We start from the raw sequence: 18,214 nt of genomic DNA, 5'->3' as shown, positions 1-18,214 counted from the left end.
CCAGGAGGGGCGTGGAGAAGAGCACTCAGCCTTCTGAGCCACCCTAACCCTGGCTGTGGTGGGCTTCTGTTCAGGGGTGGCTGGGGGACTAGCCCCAAAGCCAGAGCCCTCCCCCATGGGTAGGGCTTCCTTCTGAACGTCCCGCCGCCTAATGATGAGCGCTTTAGACTCGGCCAGCCCAGGAGTGAACCCTGGGTGAGTGGAGAGGTGGAGGGGAGGATTGGCACTAGAGACCCCTGAGACGGGGTGGACAGTTGAGGAAAAGCCTGGAGCCTGTGAGGAAGAAGCCCTCAGCCTGAGATTCCTTTAGGCTGAGCCCTGGCAGGAGCAGAACCTTCTGGGCACTTGGCTGCCTCATTGACTGTCTGGGGGAGGGCTTGGCCTGGGAATCCTGTGCGCCCCCATGTACAGAAAGACAATGGCAGAACTCTGTCTGCTCAGATCCCAAGAGGGTGGGGCAGACAAAGGGCAGGGTGGGTCCCGGGCAACACCAGCGTGCACGTGTGCGTGCGTGGGTGTGTGGGTATTGCATATTTCCATCTATGTTCCGTTTCCACTGGGGAATAGCGTCCCAGAGGCCCCAGGGTTTGAAAGCAAAGTTAGAAGAGGAAACTCTAAACAGCCAAAATAAACAGCCCAAATGAAAGGTAATTACTTCTTGAAGTTCGGAGTCTGTGTAGAGGAAGCCTGGATAAATCAAAACAATTCTTTGGTGTCGGAGGACCCAGAGGGTGTCGGTCATTATTTGATTTTTAGGAGCAGAATACCAGTAATGTTTCCTTGAAGTCATGTTAAGACTTCAAATTTAAATATTGATTCCTATTCCTGACTTACAAACCAGAGAGCAGACTAAGGCAACACTGTCAGAACTTTCGCACTGATAGAAATCTTCTGCCCCATCCAGTACAGTAGCCGCCAGGCATTCGTGTCTAGTGGTCACTTGAAATGTGGCTGGTGCAAATGAGGAAATGAATTTCTCATTTGATTTAATTTTCACTGTAACTCAGAGAGCCGCCTGTGCCTGGAAGCTACCACATGGGTCACGCAGGTCCAGAACACTGGTGGTCGTCCTTGGCTGCCTATTAAAATCCCCAGGATGCATTGAAACGTCTGAAGCCGTGCACATCCCCTAGAAGCTGACTTAATTGGCCTGGGTGGGGAGCCCAGGAAGGAATTTATTACATTCTCCATGTGATTCCCAGAGGCCCGCAGGCTTGAGAACCAGTGGCCCGGGGGGCGGGGGTGGGAAGAGCATGTTGCTTGGTTGGGAAACCCGGTGTACTGGGAACCAATTCACCCACAGATAATGGGAAGATAAAACAATGGTTTCCCCTGTCCCGTGACTGCAGGACAAGGGTTTCTCCTGAAAGGTGGCCTAAGAGAGAACCTGGGTACATAGGAAAGACTGCTGTTCTCAGACATGCAACACCTGCTCTTAAGAACCCAGCCGCTGGGATGGCAGCCTTGGCCGTTGTCACGGGCCAGGGGCGGATGGACGTCAGCTGGGGCGGCAGGGGGAGGTGCTCGGACTCCCGCAGAGGGCCTTTGCCCCTGGAGGATGGGACTTCCATAAGGGCCTCAGTGGCACAAGGGAGCTAGTAGCCTCCCTGGACAGGGGTGTGAGTCCACTCAGAGTGATGGGCGGGCACTGCCGTGTGTCCCCTCAGGGATGTCCCCAGCATCTCATAACCCAGACACATGGGAAGAACTTGGGCCCCTTGTCAGCTGTAGGCACGTCCCGGGGACGGGACAGGACCTGTCCCCATCTGGTCTTCCCTCCTTGCTCCCTTGTCCCCAGCCTGTTGCCTCCCTGTCCCCACAGCTTCGTCCTCTCCCCCCACCCGTCCCCACCCCTGATTGGCAGCCACTTGGGGTCTTCATGCCCTGCCGCTCTTTTTCTCTCTTTAACTCTTCTGTGTGTTCTTTCTGACACCTTTCCTCACCTGCCCCTTCCCCCCATGTCCCTCCTCCTCTCTCTCCTCCCCTGCCCCTCCCCTGGTCTCTTCTCTCCACAGACATTCCTGGCCTCCAGCGGAGGACTGTATTGCCTGGGTGGAGGCTGCGGGAACGTTGTAATTCCGGGCTGCATGAGCCTGCCCAGCACGCCCGCCAGCTCTCCGCCCTGCGGCTTGCATGCTCAGGCCTGGCCATGGCTTTGCATGGGGTGGACCTGGCAGGGCTTCCTTCCCTAGAGCAGGCGCCCTGGAGGATTCAGGGGAGGCCGGGAGCTGGGGCTCTGTGGCAGAATGTGCATGGATGCAGTGGCTTTCTCAGAGCCCTGGGAAACGGGGTGAAGGGTCTCTCTGGCCCCCTCTGTTCAGATGGAAGCATCCAGAGAGGACGGTGACTGCTAGCTGGTGCAGGACCTTAGTGACAGTTCGCTGGCACAAGGTCTTTGGGGACACAGGAAGCCTGGCAGGGCTCTCCCCTTCCAGAGTTATCCGGGTGTCTAAGGCTAGGCTTGCCTGGCTTAGGACAGCCATGTGCCGGGTGGGGTGGTGGAGTGGCCGTGTTGAATTGATGGGGACAGAGCAGTCACGCTCTAGGGAAACGGCACTGAAAGTGTCCTCCGCTCAGTGGCAGATTGAGGAGAAGGCGAGATGAGGCAGGAGGCCCCAGAAGGAAGGCTGTGGGCCTGGCCGCAGCAGCACGGGGCCCAGGGCGGAGTCCCTGCTGCCTCTCCGGAGAATGGGCTTAGCGCACTGCTCCGCGCACCCCCCTCCTTTTGGCTCAGCAAGCCCAGAGCCCTGAGCCTGAGGAGGATGGGGCGCTAGTGCCCAGCATGGGCCACGAGGCGGGGCTGGGACCCCTCTCCACCATGGACATCTCCCCGGCACACACACATCGCCCCTCCCGCCCCGCCTGCTCCTTACCCCTCTGAGGTGCCACCTCCAGACTGACCTCTGGGGCTGCTGGCCCGCAGGACCCCGACGAGAGTGCCCGCATCTCCAGCGCCTTCTTTCGCCTGTTCCGGGTCATGAGGCTGATCAAGCTGCTGAGCCGGGCGGAGGGAGTACGCACGCTCCTATGGACCTTCATCAAGTCCTTCCAGGTGGGCCCACCCCACCCACCGGCCCAGGCTCCAGGCCTGGTCTGCACTGGGGACCCGGAGAGGCTGTGTGCGATGTCCACCTAGCCCAGGGCAGAGCCGCAGAGCGCGCGGGGAGCTGAGGGCGGGTGAGGGCTGCTGAGCAGTGAGCGGAGCCCGTGCCCTGACCCCTCGCCCGCAGGCCCTGCCGTACGTGGCTCTGCTCATCGTCATGCTGTTCTTCATCTACGCCGTCATCGGCATGCAGGTGAGCGGCAGGCAACCCCGGGCCAGAGGGGGTCTTGGCTGCGTGAGGGGGGGCATCTGTGGGCCCTAGAGAGAGGCCGAATCGGCATGGAGGCTGGACCCTCCACCCTCCCTGCCTCTTCCGTCCTGGCCACCAAGGTGTCAGATGCAGGACCGAGGAAGGACGCTGGGTACCTTCTCCCCAGTGGCTGCAGGACGGGTCAGCTGGGAGCCATCCAGGAGGCACCACGGCAGGCGGGCGGACAGCAGGGGCCACCGATAAGGGCCTCGGGTGGTCTCAGTCTACCCTCCGGCGAGCCCTCTCCCCCCATTCCCCGCACTGAGTCCCTAAGTTGGCTTGTGCTGGGAAAACCGGCCTGCCCTCCTGCTTCCCTTTGGCTTGATGGGAAGAATTTCACCCAACCTTGAAAATAATCCAATTGATTTGGCTTCCGGTCTGCTGTGGCCTGTGGTGAAGGGGATTTGGAGGAGGTAGGGGTGAAGGAGGGGAGTAGGTGAGGTGGGAGAGGATGGTGGGGCCTGGGCTGAGGGGCGGCTTCGATCTCGGTCCCAAGGCAGAAGCCTTTTGTGTTTTGCAGATGTTCGGTAAGATCGCCATGGTGGACGGGACCCAAATAAACCGCAACAACAACTTCCAGACCTTCCCACAGGCTGTGCTGCTGCTCTTCAGGTGCGAGGCTCCCGCTGACCGCCCCCCCCTCCCCGCCCTTGGCCTTTGCTTTGCTCTACTCTGCCCGGAGGCAGGGCCCCGGCTTCCTGGCCCTGGGGCCCATGGAGCTACACAATGCCCCGCGCTCAGCGAGCGGAGGCTCTGCTGTCCCCGTCTTGAAATGTTTAATCGCTCTAAGAAGTCAGCTGTGTTCCCCATTGCACGACCGATGCCATCCATTTTTTAAATCAGTTTTTAACGTGTGGCCCCATTTTGCACTGGGCCCCAAAAATGACGTAGCTGGCCCTGAGTGGAGTATGGCCTGTCCCCCTGATCTCGTCCCGCTGAAGCAGGAGACAGAGGCCAGACGTCATCCCTCCACGGGAGCCGTGGGGCCTCCATGGCCTGTGACCTCGCCGCAGCTCGCTCAGCACGGCCTTCTCCCTTGCGGTCCTCCACCAGTGACTTGAATCATGGGTTGATTTTGCCCCTGCAGCCAAGAGACCCTTTTTCTTTAGTTTAGCTCCTGCTCGTAAAGCCTCATAGGGAGCAGGGGAGCTGCAGCACAGAGGGGAAATGGAGGCCCGCCGCACACTGAGCTTCTTGGTGAACCTAGGGGTCTGAACTGCCTCTTGTGGTGGGGGGGGCAGGGGGTTGGAGGGGGCAGCCCCAGTCTGCCCACCTGTCCACACCCCGCACCCGCCAGGCTGCTGGCCTCCTGAGGGTCCGCACGCGAGGGGACAGACCGGCAGGATCCCGCCTCTTCCAGGTGCGCGACGGGTGAGGCATGGCAGGAGATCCTCCTGGCCTGCAGCTACGGCAAGCTGTGTGACCGCGAGTCCGACTACGCCCCGGGGGAGGAGTACACGTGCGGCACCGACTTCGCCTACTATTACTTCATCAGCTTCCACATGCTCTGTGCCTTCCTGGTGAGACGCCCGCACACGAGCCTGCCCCCGCCCGTCAGCTTCTGTCCCTCGGGACTGGCCTCGGGGACCCAGGACACAGGAGACTCTGGTTACATCCTGGGGGTGACTTGATTTTCTGAGAGCTTCCTCATGCTCCAGGGGGGTTGCTGACAAGTTTTACCTGTTTTGGTTAGCCATCAGTAACCAGCAGAATTTAATGGGGCTCTGTCCTAAACAGATCGGGGCTCCCAATAAAGCCACCTGTCCCTCCCTATTCCTCTGAAGAGAAAGTTGCCCCCCCCCACACACACCGTGAGGGGACTGAGGCTCTGGAAACAGGGTCCTGGAGGAGGTCCCTGACGGGGTTAGAAACAGAGCATGGATTGTTCTCAGACTCCAGGGCTGCTGTTCATTCATGTGGAAGGCCAAGGGCCAGCGGCGTCCAAGGGGCTGTCGTTCCTTCACTCTTTCTTCTTTCCTGTATTCGGTCTAAACTGTTGTGTGAGCATCCGTGTGCCCCTGGGCTCAGTGCAGAGGGTAGAAACATGCTGAGACCCAGTCCGGCCCTGAAGAAGCTCACTGGGGACCCGGGGAATCCAAGTGTAAGCACATCTTGCCGTTCAAAGGGACACCCCCTATGCATCAACAAGGCCAGAGCAGTAATGGGGCCATGGCCCAGTGAGGACACTGAGGGGGATCATCTCTCTGGGTGGGGGCAAGAGGCTGAGATTGGAGGTGCTTGAGCTGAGTTTTCAAGGATGAGCCCCAAGATCCCCATCGGAGGATGCTACCCGCGCCGGAGCCAAGGGTGTGACACAGGTGGCTTTTGTGTGGGAGGGAGGTCATTCAGAAGGGCTGCAAGGAAGGGCCCAGGGAGGAAGGAGCTCTGGCCCCCTTACCCTGTGGACACCTCCCAGCCCCCGACCCGATCCCCATTACTGCCAGCTTTTCCATGCTGGGGGCCCTCGGCTCTCTTCTTGCAGATCATTAACCTTTTTGTTGCTGTCATCATGGACAACTTTGACTACCTCACGCGGGACTGGTCCATCCTGGGCCCTCATCATCTGGATGAGTTCAAGGCCATTTGGGCAGAGTATGACCCGGAGGCTAAGTGAGTCCAGTCTATAAGATCTGTGCATCCCTCAACTGTCCCCCCTTCCATCCTAGACCCTGTCCTGGAGTCCCCTCTAGGGAGTCACTCTCCAGTTTCATAAGAATGAGTGGGCTTCTTCTCTCTTCATTATCTGAGGTCCCAGATCAGAAAATCGGAGTTTCTTAGGGTTGGAAGGGACCCCACAGCCGCACAGGGCAGAAAACCCCTTGACTTTGTTGGGAGATGGTCACCCAGCTTTTGCTTGGCCACATCCAGGAGCAGGGAACTCAGTACCTCAGCGGGCCCTGGCTAGTCGAGTTGTAGTCCGCGGACCAGCAGTGTCCTAGCTTGATGAAACTGCAGAGCCCCCACCCCCCACCCCAGAACTGACTGAATTAGAATCTGCGTTGCTTATTGACCTCAGGGCTTTCGTATTCATGTTAAACCTTGGGAAGTACTACTGCTTTACATTCTTTCTAAAAAAGGTAATAAGCTCATATTTGATGAGTGTTTCCCAGGCATCAGGCACTGTGCTAACCATTATCTCATTTAATCCTTACAACAACCTATGACACAGCTCTCCAGCTCTCTCCCAGTCTCTGGAAATGAGCTTCCGCCTCCAATGATCCACACCCTCTACTTCTATTAATAAAACCCAAGATCCCCCCCAGCCAGCGCAAACAGAACCCATGGAAGGCTCTGTCATGGGGAAAATGAAGTCCAGATTCCACACCTGGATGGAGATCCCACATCTGAGGGAATTCTGCTCTCAAAAAGACATCTGCCCCCAAAAGGACAGCCCATTCCTGGCAATGGGCAACAGTAAACCCAAACATTGCTTCTTCTTTAAAGGGGGAGCTCAGCTTCTACTCCTTGGAAAATAGGAAGTGTGCCCCTGTGGCCTGGCTCTCTTCCCCTTGGCCCATTCTCTGAGCAGGGAGGAAGGGTCCGGGGCGGGGGGCGGGGGCTGCAGGGATACAAGTCTGTGTGTCCTCCTGCAGGGGCAGAATCAAACACTTGGATGTGGTAACCCTGCTGAGACGGATCCAGCCCCCTCTGGGCTTTGGGAAGTTCTGCCCCCACCGGGTGGCATGTAAGGTAACCAGCGCTGCCAGGGAGGGGTGGGCTCTGGGAGAGGAAGAGGCTCAGGTGCCTTGGGACAGGGAGGCTGGCGAGGGAGGGCTTGATTGGATGAGTCATTTTAGAGCAGTCATCTCCTGGGTCCCCAAGTCCCTCCCCGAGGACCTCAAGTCTCAGCATTGTCCCCCCAACTCATCTTTCCATTCCCTCATGAAGGGCATCCTGAATCACCCACACCCCCAGCCTTCATGTCCCATCCTCTCCCAGTCCACAGACCAGGCAGGGATGACCTGCCAAGCCTGGCCTGGTCCCAGCTCAGCAGCCTGTCACTGCCCTTCCCTCACAGCGCCTGGTGGGCATGAACATGCCCTTGAACAGTGATGGCACGGTCACCTTCAACGCCACTCTCTTCGCCCTGGTCCGTACGGCACTCAAGATCAAGACAGAAGGTGAGGGCTTTCTGGTGTGCGGCCCCCTCCCTTTTCTCAGAGGATGAGTTTTCCCATACAGATTCTGCCAAATTCTCAGAGTTAAAGGTTGGAACCAAGAGCCATGGGGTAAAGTAGAAGGAGGACCCCAGACCATGACCACAACACTCTCTTGCCTTTCAGGGCTTAGAGAGAGCTGATAAATTCTCTACAGGGCAAAGACCGCTAAGGATCTGTTTCCACACAGCTATGTCTGAATGGGGCCAGAGAAGTGGCAGTGTTAGCGTAGAGGTGAGGGCCACCAGAGGTTTGGCTCTGGGTGGGAGCAGAGGAGCTCCTCAAGTCACACTGAGCCGGCAGTCCACACTCCGCTCCATTAACCCTGCAAGTCCCCCACTGCCAGGAGGGCAGACATGGTGGGAGCAGGGAAGAGAGTCAGGGTGGGGGCTTGGTATTGTTCCTGAGCCCTCATTTAAGGCTCAGCTCTATCAGAGCCATCCCGAAGACCATCAGGACCTCTGCCAGCGTCTGAGACAGCCCCAGGGAAGGTTTTCTTGGGAGGGCAAGGAGAGGAAGGCCAAGAGTCAAGAATAGGAGAAACTAAGTTAGGGCAGCAGGAAGGCTGCCTGGGGGTCCTTGGAACAGACCATAAGACATGGGGATTTGAGGGCTTTTGAGGGGAAAGGGAGACGAGCAGGAGATGACAGACAGCCTTCAAAGGCAGCCATACTGAGCACTAGAAGCCAAGGCTTTTGGGGAGTGAATACATGACCCAAGGGTTGGGCTGCCCCATGGGGATGGTGATGCCCTCCCCCATAGCCAGTGCTCAGCCCAGTAGCTGCCAAAACCAATCAGCCAACCAACCAAACAAACAAAACCTCAGCCAACATTTGTTGAGTGAGGTGTTCCGAGAATCCTAGGTGGCTTTGTCAAGTGCCGTGGCCTTGAGCTAGGTGACTTTAGGGCTGCCTCTGTCTGTCCCTTGCCCCCAGGTAACTTTGAGCAGGCCAATGAGGAGCTGAGGGCCATCATCAAGAAGATCTGGAAGAGAACCAGCATGAAGCTCCTGGACCAGGTCATTCCTCCAATAGGAGGTAGGTGCTGCTTTGGGAGACCAGAGTCCAGAAGCCGCTGAGGAAAGGAGGCAAAGGACTTCTCCAGGAAGCCCTGTGGGAATCTGAGAATGGCCCAGACCCTTTGTAAATACCTTGAATAGAACCCTTGGTGGCCATCAGGGCAGGTTATCAGCCTTAGGACGGAAACTGCCCACTGTCCAAGTCGGCAAGGAGAGGAGTGTCCTGAGTGGCCCGGTCCTGGCTACCCCTGGCTCCCACTCTGAACCCAGTTCAGATTCTTACCCACCTTCAGGACATCCCTTGTTGGTTCCTCTGCAGATGATGAGGTGACTGTAGGGAAGTTCTACGCCACGTTTCTCATCCAGGAGCACTTCCGGAAGTTCATGAAGCGTCAGGAAGAGTATTATGGGTATCGGCCCAAGAAGGACACCATACAGATCCAGGTAAGCCCAACCTGAGCTCCAGGACTCCACTGAGCCAGGTCTCCAGGTTCCAGCTCCCTCTTCATGTCTTTGAAGGCCAGTGATGGAAGCCGAGAGGGAAGGAGGGAGCCATGTGAGTGAGGAGAAGGGCCAGGAGCTCCTCCATCTCTGGATGATAGGACCAAAAGAAATGGGATTTGTTCAAAAGAGAGATTTGAGTGCTTAAAATGATCCACTGGTACGCAAAGAAATTTAAAACTTTGTTTCATCTCATCTTTTTTTTATTTCTATTTTTTGGTGTTGATTATAATGCGCACAATGTACAAATTCAAAAATATACATGCGTTTGGGCTGCATGCTCGAAAACTTATTTCAATTGCAATTTTTACTTTAAAACAATCTCACAATTTTAAAAGTTGCATGTATAATACAAACACCTTTTTTTTCTGAACCTTCTGAGAGTAATTCCCAACATAATGTTCCATCAATCCGGAACATTTTCATATGCAACAAGGGCATTCTCTTCCACAATTCTCTTACAAAATCACAATGCAACCACCAGAATTAGGAAATTAACATTGAGACTTTACTATCATCAAATCCTCAGGCCTCATGCCAATTTCACCAGTTGTCCCAATAATGTCCTTTATAGTAAAAGGATCCAATCCAGAATCACACATAGCATTTAGTTTTTATATCTCCGTAGACTCTTCCATCCAGACCTTGTGTCAAGTGACCTTGACACTTTTGAAGATTGCCAGGATATCCTTCAGTCTGAGTTCATGTGCTGTTTCTTCATGATAGATTTAGGCTACACATCTTGGACAGGAATGTCGCAGAAATGTTGCTGTGTTCTCATTGCAAGCTGTCAGATGATACCGATTGTGATTTGTCCCATTTCTTTGATCAACTCAAAAAATTATATGAATGACGTGTTCAATCAAAAGAGATCATTTGTCTAGAAGACTGTATTGAGTAAAAAGATTTTTCCACCTGGAGGCCTGGGAGGGTGTGAAATCACCCATGAGGTTGAGAGAAGACTCGTGGGAGCCATTAGGGTTTGGACCATCCCAGAGGTCAGATCAGGGCCTCATGGAGCCCTGGGACATCGAAGGTCCAGGAGAGAGTGGGGCTGGAGCTGGGGCTAGAAATGAGTGAGGCTGTGGGAAGCAGTCTGGTCTCCCTCACTGGACTGGAGGAGTCATTGAGCTTCTGTCCCCAGGCCGGATTGCGGACCATTGAGGAAGAGGCAGCCCCAGAGATCCGCCGCACCATCTCAGGAGACCTGACCGCTGAAGAGGAGCTGGAGAGAGCCATGGTAGAGGCTGCGATGGAGGAAGGGATATTCCGGGTGAGTGAAGGCTGAGACTACCCCATGTGTTCTGGGCACAGGGAGCAGCAACATCCCATAGAAATAAGGGCCAGGAGCCCAGCCATACAGGAGGGGAATTTGGAAACCGAAGACACCTACAGCCCACATCTCTTGGGATTCAAAATCAATGACCCAACCTACTGGCATTGTCAAATATAACATATACTCTCTTCCCTTCCTCTACCAAGCCTCACTCCCATCCTCATCTCCCCTAAAGCCCTAGTTGACATTCATCTCTTAGAATCCCTTCCTTACCAAATGCTCCGCCTGCTTCCAGTTACACTGGTCTTTGATCCTTTGCTCTGTCTAGTGTTTTTTTTATGACACTATACAACTAAAAGGTCCTTAATGACCACCTAGTTAAAACTTTTTGTGTTATCCCTGAGGAAATGGTAACCCAAAGAGATGATATGAGATATCCAATATCACTTAGCAAGTTAGTTTTAGACGTGGGAAGAACCAGTTTCTCCAGACTCCCAATGCCAGTGCTCTTTACGTGACAATGTGTTTCCCTATCTGGAGTCTGTGTCTCCTGTGTAGTTCCTTAGTTGTGTCCTGTCTACCCCATTTAATTGAGAAATCTCTGAAGATGGAGATCGTGATCCCTTTTCTGACCTTATAGCCCAGTCCATTCTCCTCTGGCCTTATAGGGTTTGTCTTCTCATACCATCACTTGTTCCCAGTACGTCATGCCAGGATGGCAGCCCCATGCACTCTCAGCTCCCATCCCCAGTCACTGCTCTCAGCCCTTATGCTCTCCTCCTTGCCCCTAGAGGACCGGAGGCCTCTTTGGCCAGGTGGACAACTTCCTGGAAAGGACCAACTCCCTACCCCCCGTCATGGCCAACCAGAGACCCCTCCAATTTGCTGAGATAGAGATGGAAGAGCTGGAATCACCTGTCTTCTTGGAGGATCTCTCTCAAGATCCAAGCACCAACCCTCTTGCTCGTGCCAATACCAACAATGCCAACACCAACGCCAACATTGCCTATGACAACAGCAACCATAGCAACAGGCAGGTGTTTTCCAGGCAGTGGCAGCAACTGCCAGCTTTGGATGTAGGGGTCCTGGGGTAGGGCTGGGAAGACATGGGTCATGGGTTCCAGGCTCTTTGGGAAGGGCCCATCCTGAAATGTATAGATTGTCCTTTGCTTGCCTTTGTGTCCTTTGGGATCCCTCCTCCACCTTAAGGCAATCAGCAGGCCTGGGCTGCAGAGACTCATTTGGCCAGTAGAGAGCAGCATTGGCACAAATGCCCTGTGGTTCCTTTACTCCATCCTCCACAGCAGGTCTAGGAGCTGGGACCCGTTGAACATAGCAGGTTTGGAAGAGAGAGTTACCACAAAAAGAGTTACTACAAAAAACTGTGGAAAATTAAACTTTAACTGTTGGATTTGGGTTCCTGGGAGATTTCACTGCTGAGCGGGTCCTCTCTCTCCCACCCTGAGCTGTAGACTAAATATAATCTGTGATTACGAAAGTATCACGAAAAACAGCAGGATGAGAGGGAGAGCTTCTTGGAAATCATCACCTGTGGGCTGAGGTCCAAGCAGAGCTTCCGTTCTAGATAGGAGGACCTGGAAAGGCTGTCACACACCATCCGAAATGGGCAGGCAGGGCAGATAACCCATGAGCAGCTACTCCCCTGGCCAGGGCGGTGTACATCCCCTTCCATTCAGAGCCCCACAGGGCCGGAAGGGCGCCTGTGCCCAGGTCAGCAGGGTGCCAGGTGTTCTGGGGATACAGACCCACAAGACCTGGGCTCTGCCCTGAAAGGACTGTAGTCTTCTTGGGACACGTGTCCTGTGCCATGACTGTGACTGTGATCACAAAGGGCAGGTGCCCTGAGAATGCAGGTGTCCTGATTGCCAGGGGCTGGAAAGGCCTAGAATGGAGCTAAGCAATGTTTCTCAGCCTCCACTGAGCCTCCACATGCCAGCCTCCTCTCCACCCTTGTTTCTCAGCCTCCCAAAATTGCAGTGCCTGGGGCCTCACCGCAGACTTTGGGGATGGGAGAGCCACTACTGGTTTTGAAAGGTCCCCAGGTGACCCAGTGTGCCACCCAGGTTGAGAACCAGTGTCCTTGAGGGTGTGAGACTGGGGCTGGGCCTCGGAAGATGAACAGAATGCGGAAACGGTAGCAGGAAGGGCATCCATTGAGCAAAAGAGAAGAGGAGGGGATGTATGTGGCTTCTTTCTCTTAGAGGGCAGGGACTGGCTGGGCAGAGAGCAGTGCGAGCACCAGCCCTACAGTCAGGACAACACCAATGAGGGGTCCAGACCCTGAGGGGCCACAGAGGGACATGATGGCAGGAGAACCAGCAGCCTGCTTGGGCTCACCAGCCATGCTTCCGTTTCAGCGTCCACTATGAAAGGGAGTTCCCTGGAGAGACAGAGACGCCTGCTGCCAGAGGAGCCTTTGGCCAACTCCGAAGGGTCCTGGGTCAGTCTTTTCTGTGCACCCTAGAAGCTGAGCCTTCCCCCCAGACAGGCCTGGGGAGCCTGGCTCTCTCCTTACACTTGGGGAATCTGGCTTGGGAGCCTGTCGCAATGGGAGCCAGCTGGGCCTGGGTTGGAAGAGTTGTCGGGGCCAGCTCCTCATCCAGGAGGAGAAGGGTGCCGTCTAGGTAACTGAGTGGTGGGAAGGGGGCGTGCCAGGAAACTCACACCCCCCCACCCCACCCCTCCAAGGGACAGCCCATGGCTACATGACCCCTTGGCCCTGGGGACCTTCAGTAGATGGTCTAGCAATCTCCCAGCAGGTCCTAGACTGCTGTGTGTGACAGCAGAAGCCCTGACGATGCCCAAGTTCAATGGAGATGAGGGCAATTGCCCTGCTTCCCAGAGCACGTACACACACACACACACACACACACACACAGATACTCACACTTCTGCACGCAAGCACACAGGGACACACTGGAGAAGAGCTTGACCAGGTCTGGTCAAACTTTGGCCCCGATCCCCCCTCCAAGCCCACAAGGACAGAGACTAGGGCAAGTACAGGGGCAAGGGGACAACGCAGGGTCCTGCCTGGCCTGGACTTGGTTGGCGCCAGCATGTGTATACCCCCAGGACACCTGCCGCAGCCCCGAGGCTCTCAGAGAGCTCTGAGGGTCTGGCCGCCCGGCTAAGCGGAGCTCTGCTGACTCTGGGGCCCTGGCAGGACTCAGCAGCCCCTCTTGCCCTTGCCCTGTCTTGCCTCCAGGACCCCACAGCAAATCCTGTGTGGAAGAGCTAAAAGGACAGCTGACCCCAAAAGAAATGCCCAGCTCCCAGGCATCTCCTGCCCCCTGCCAGGTAATGGGGCAGAGGCCTGGGAAGAAATTCTATACAGAGGAGGGGGGCCACCATAATTTGCCCGTTAATAACAGAAAGGGCCGGACCCCTGGGTCCTCCCCTCTCTGTGGGTTTTGGCTGAGGCTTCCTCTGAAGAGCTGGAGTTTCACCGGATCCCAGGGCCTCCAGCATCCCTGTTGGGGTCTTTGCTTTTGTGCATTTGGAACAGCATGCCAGGGCCGAGCCTCCCCTGCCTGAGGCAAGGAGGAGCCCCACCCCGGGTGCTCTGCCTGAGGAAGCATCCCACAGCAGTAGGGCCAAGGAGAGTAGTTCCCTGTGCCAGACTCCGGCAACAGCACAGCTGATTCAAGAGGTGAGGTGGGGGCGGCGACAGAGCAGTGGGCGGCATTCAGGGATGGCCCTGGGCTGGCCTGGGCTGGCCAATAGAGGCAGAGCCCTGAGGTGGCTCCCCAGGAGAGCCCACCGAGCCTTCTGTCCTCCCCGCAGGCTCTGGTTCGAGGAGGCCTGGACACCTTGGCGACTGACGCTAACTTTGTCATGGTGACCGGCCAGGCCCTGGCAGATGCCTGCCAGATGGCACCAGAAGAAGTGGAGGTGGCAGCCACAGAGCTGCTGAAAAGACAAGAGTCCCCAGAGGGCCTGGCCAGTGCCCTGGGACGCTGGAGCATCAGGTCCCCGCTGGGCAGCCTGGACCAGCATCAGGGCTCCCAGGAGACCCTGATCCTGCCCAGGCCGTGAAGGCCCGCACAGCAGCAGCATGGGCTTAGAGCTAGCATGCCCCATGGTGAGGGAGGGGCTGCTGGGGCAGAGAAGGGTCAGCCAACCGCGGCAGCCCCTCTCTCTCTACTCAGTTCAATGGACGGGCTGAGTAGGGGTGGTCGGGAACCACTGAAAAAAAGTCAGGAAGAAGTAGATTGACAGGCCTTTCTTCTACCAGCAAGAGGCACGGTTGGATGGAGCCTCTAACGTCATTCAACTAGGCCCCGTCCGTGCCAGTGTTGGCTGGCAGAAGGCCACTCCCACCAGCAGGACATTAAAGTCTCCAGGCCTGTGACATTGGCACCTGGCCCCCGCTTGTCTCCTTTTTTGGAAACCTTTCCTACTCTTCTTCTCCTCACTCTTCCCCCTTCCGCATTCCATTTCCCAGGAGCCCCGCTCATGGGCATGGGAGCCTGGGCCTGGGAGGACAGAGGGACCATCTGGATTGCGTTCCCGCATGCGGCAAAGAGGGGCCTATCGTGAAGAATGTGGATTCTCCGGGAAGTCTGTGGCCAGATCCACTGACTGGGGTCCTGTAGCCCCAGGAAGGACTGGTGGCCTTACAAACCACGGCCCCACATCACACGTCACGCCAAGGCCAACCTTCTTTAAAGCCTCGTGAGGCTGGTCTTTTTTAAGTAGTTAAAGGGTTTTAAGGATGTGGCGGTGGAGGCCCAGGGAGGTGGCGTGGTGACCCTCCGCTCACACAGCCAGCGAGCCAGAGGCAGGTGAGGTGGCCCAGCGCTGGCCGTGGCCGAGGTGACTGCTGGGCCGCCCCACAGCCCCCTGGGCTCCTCGGGCCGGCCCCTGACTGCAAGTGTGCAGGGCAGGGAGACTCCCACTGGCTGCAGGGCTGCCGTCCCCAGCACCGGCTTCCCCCCCCAGCACCGGCTTCCCCCACACCTCCCCTCAACAGCCTGGTGTCCTCCCCCGCAGAGAAGCAGAGGCCGCCCCAGGGTCCCTCCCTCAGCAACTCTTACCAAACTGAGGAACTTGCCGGCCTTTGTCTCTTGCTCTCCTGCCTTGCTCCTGACCCCGGGGAAGCCTGGAAACTCCCCGGGGCAGCTCCTGGATTCTTCCCCAGCCAGGTTCCTGTCTCCCTCTCGCCCCTCCCCCCTCTGTCTGTAGGTCACATTCAGGTGTTTCCATCTTAACAACATGTCCTTGCAGCCATTTTGGCTATCTACCCGAGCTCTGTCTGTCTAGTGCATTCCTGAAGACCAAACTTCTTCCCTGTGTTGTCTCCTTGTCCACATTTTCATTCCTAGTTCCCATTTCTCATCCCCCTGCAGTCTGCCTTCTGCCTGTTGTTCACCAGTATCTCCCACAACCTTGTGGCCGATCCAGAGGACTCCAAGTCCTTACCTTCCTTGATTTCTAGGCAGCATTAGGAACAACGTACCTCTCCCTCCTTCCTGACATGCCTGCACCCCGGCCCCCCCTGAATTTCTTCTGGCCTTTCAAGCACTCCACCCCGACGCTTCCCTGGGAGCTCTTGCCTGGCCCAGTTACCTCTCAGGTGGGGGATTGATTCCTCAGGGTTCTGTGTCCTTGACCCTCTTTCCACTTGGGAAGTGTCCCTAGATGCTCTCAGCCACTCACATCTCAGCTGCATCTGTGTTGATAATTCCCAATTGCATATGGCTAGCGCAAACCTCCACATCTCTATATCCTTCTCCCTGACAACTCACGTATGTGAGTCCTGCCCGTGCCCAGAGCGCATCATGTCCAAATTCAGCTTCACTGTCCTTTCCTCATAGGCTGCTGCTACTCCGGTGTTGCTGATCTCAAGGAAACCCGGCCCCTGTTCAAACCAGAAGTCTGGGTGTTGTCCTGGGCCCCCAGCTTGCCCCCACAGACTCGTCCTCCTAAGTAGTTCCCAAGCCTGTCTCTGTGCCCACGGTGACTTTCCTGATACATTCAATCAACATTTCATGCCTCTTCTTTTTTCTTTAAGATTTTTATTGATTTATTTGAGAGAGAGCACAGTGGGGGTGGGGCGGAGGGAAAGGGGCAGAGGGAGAGGGAGAGGGAGAAGCAGGCTCCCCGCGGGACTCGCTGCCACGACCCTGAGATCATGACCTGAGCCAAAGGCAGACGCTTAACCAACTGAGCCACCCAGGCAGCCCCGTTTCACACCTCTTCTATTCCAAGAGCCTCTGGACTCCTGGCCTCCTCTCTTCCCTTCCTCCCAGTCTGTCTCTGATCTTTCTAAAAGGAGAAGCCTATTATCTTATTCCCTTGCTTACAAGCCTTAAAGGCACCCCCAAATCCTCAGAATATCGGGCAAAACGTTGCCTCTGCTCAGCGCCTCCCCTGGTTCTGGCCCTCATGCAGGGCCCCTAGCCAGCCTCCTGCTCCCCGGCCAGCCCCGCCAGGGGGAGCTGCCCTCACCTCTGAGTTCCACTGCGCCGCTGTCTCTGGAAAACCGCAGGAACCGTCAGCCCCATGGATCACTCCCTAGTCATCTTTCAACTCTCAGCTTTGCTATTGCTTCCTGCAGAAAGCTTTCCCTGAACAACCCTCTGAAGCCTGGCCCAGAAACAGGGCATGCCTTCCCCTCCCCCCTCCCCCCACCCCAGTACAGCAGGGATCATTACTGCTTGTTTGTTGTGACCCTAGCCAGAGGCTAGCTTCACAAAATCAGGAGCAGGTCCCCTTTGTTCTGCGTTATCCCCCCAAAGCTGAGCACTTTTCAAGCCAGACCAGTGGCTCCCTAACTGTTAATAAATGCAGGACAAGGGTAGGAAGAGCGGACCCTTCCCTCCACTGGGTCCCTACCCCGTGTCACCTGCCTGGGTTCTGCAGCCTCCGCCACCTTGGCAGTCTGTCCGGGCCCAGGGGAGGCAGGCAGGAGGTGCTCTGCCTCCAGGGGCAACAAGCTGGACTTCACCGCAGCCCTACGCAGCGCTATGGAGCTGCCAGGCTGTTCGGATAAAGCCTAAAAGGAACAGTGTGGAAGGAGGAGGGCTGAGGGGGGAGCACAGGGGAGCAGGCTGGCGTGGGGGAGACAGGCTCCTTCGCTCAGCGGGACTGTCAGACAGTGTACCCGGAGGGGCTGGTGGGGCCACTTCTGTTGCCGGGAGGACACAGGCCGGAGGCAGTGTCTGCTGGACCCCTATCTTCTCCTTGCTGATTCCCTGCAGACTTGGGGCCCAGCTGCTGGGTGCAGGGTCTGCCAAAAGGGGCGGGGGTGCAGCTGGTGGGAGGGGATAGGCACAAAGCTTCCTGCCGGCCCGTGGCGACTAGTAGAGCCCTCCCTTCTGGGAGGTGTGAAGTTCAGATGGACGGTCTCTGGAAAACCAGTGAGGGTGGGCGCAGGTCTAGTCTATCTTCAGAGCAAGGAGGAGCTCCCTGGCTCTGGTCTCCGTGCATGTGTAGGCCCTACTCTCGTTGGGGCCGAGTGGTTCTTAAAGGAAACATATGGCTACTCTCTGAAACGTGTCTCAGAGCATACTCTTGGAAGCCAGAGCCATTTGGACCTGAATCCCATTCACCTCCCTCCATGCTGTGATGTCAGGCAGTTCACACAATCCTCTTTAGCTTCTGCTCCTCCTTCCGTAAAATGGGGGACTAATTCCACCTTCCAGGGTGCTGAAAGGTATGACCGTGACCGTGTAAAGACCCAGCCCTTGGTAAGAAGCTGTTGCTTCGATTCTGTCCGATGCTGGCTGGTGAGCGAGCCATACCTTTAGGTTGGGAGGACCCTGAACTCAGGGGCGTCCCAGGCCTCTTAGAGAAAGCTGGGCAATGTGACTGTCAGCCCAAGAATCACTGCATCAGATTCCATACCCCACAGCCCTGCCAGCAACCAGGACAGCCCGTGGATGGA

The 18,214-nt window shown here is 56.4% G+C and overlaps 1 protein-coding gene across 2 annotated transcripts in view; it reads left to right on the top strand.

Moving 5' to 3' along the window:
• The window catches only part of CACNA1S (calcium voltage-gated channel subunit alpha1 S), a 67,256-nt gene extending 52,573 nt beyond the window's left edge, over nt 1-14,683 (top strand). Inside the window, exons 29-44 of one of the 2 annotated variants that reach the window (XM_019794519.2) lie at nt 2,016-2,072; nt 2,924-3,052; nt 3,231-3,296; nt 3,874-3,965; nt 4,714-4,873; nt 5,836-5,963; nt 6,947-7,043; nt 7,372-7,474; nt 8,446-8,547; nt 8,848-8,972; nt 10,174-10,302; nt 11,097-11,338; nt 12,684-12,766; nt 13,532-13,623; nt 13,832-13,975; nt 14,110-14,683. In XM_019794519.2, the coding sequence (XP_019650078.2) occupies nt 2,016-2,072; nt 2,924-3,052; nt 3,231-3,296; nt 3,874-3,965; nt 4,714-4,873; nt 5,836-5,963; nt 6,947-7,043; nt 7,372-7,474; nt 8,446-8,547; nt 8,848-8,972; nt 10,174-10,302; nt 11,097-11,338; nt 12,684-12,766; nt 13,532-13,623; nt 13,832-13,975; nt 14,110-14,361 (2,001 nt within the window). In that variant the 3' untranslated portion in view covers nt 14,362-14,683. The remainder of the gene's footprint in view (nt 1-2,015; nt 2,073-2,923; nt 3,053-3,230; nt 3,297-3,873; nt 3,966-4,713; nt 4,874-5,835; nt 5,964-6,946; nt 7,044-7,371; nt 7,475-8,445; nt 8,548-8,847; nt 8,973-10,173; nt 10,303-11,096; nt 11,339-12,683; nt 12,767-13,531; nt 13,624-13,831; nt 13,976-14,109) is intronic. The other variant, XM_034667007.1, reaches the window with a different exon arrangement.
• The last annotated feature ends 3,531 nt before the right edge of the window (nt 14,684-18,214 follow it).

Source organism: Ailuropoda melanoleuca, chromosome 8 (assembly GCF_002007445.2).
Source record: "Ailuropoda melanoleuca isolate Jingjing chromosome 8, ASM200744v2, whole genome shotgun sequence".
NCBI lineage: Eukaryota > Metazoa > Chordata > Mammalia > Carnivora > Ursidae > Ailuropoda > Ailuropoda melanoleuca.
The sequence above is the reverse complement of the archived record's forward strand: the minus strand, read 5'-3'. Positions and strand labels throughout refer to the sequence as shown.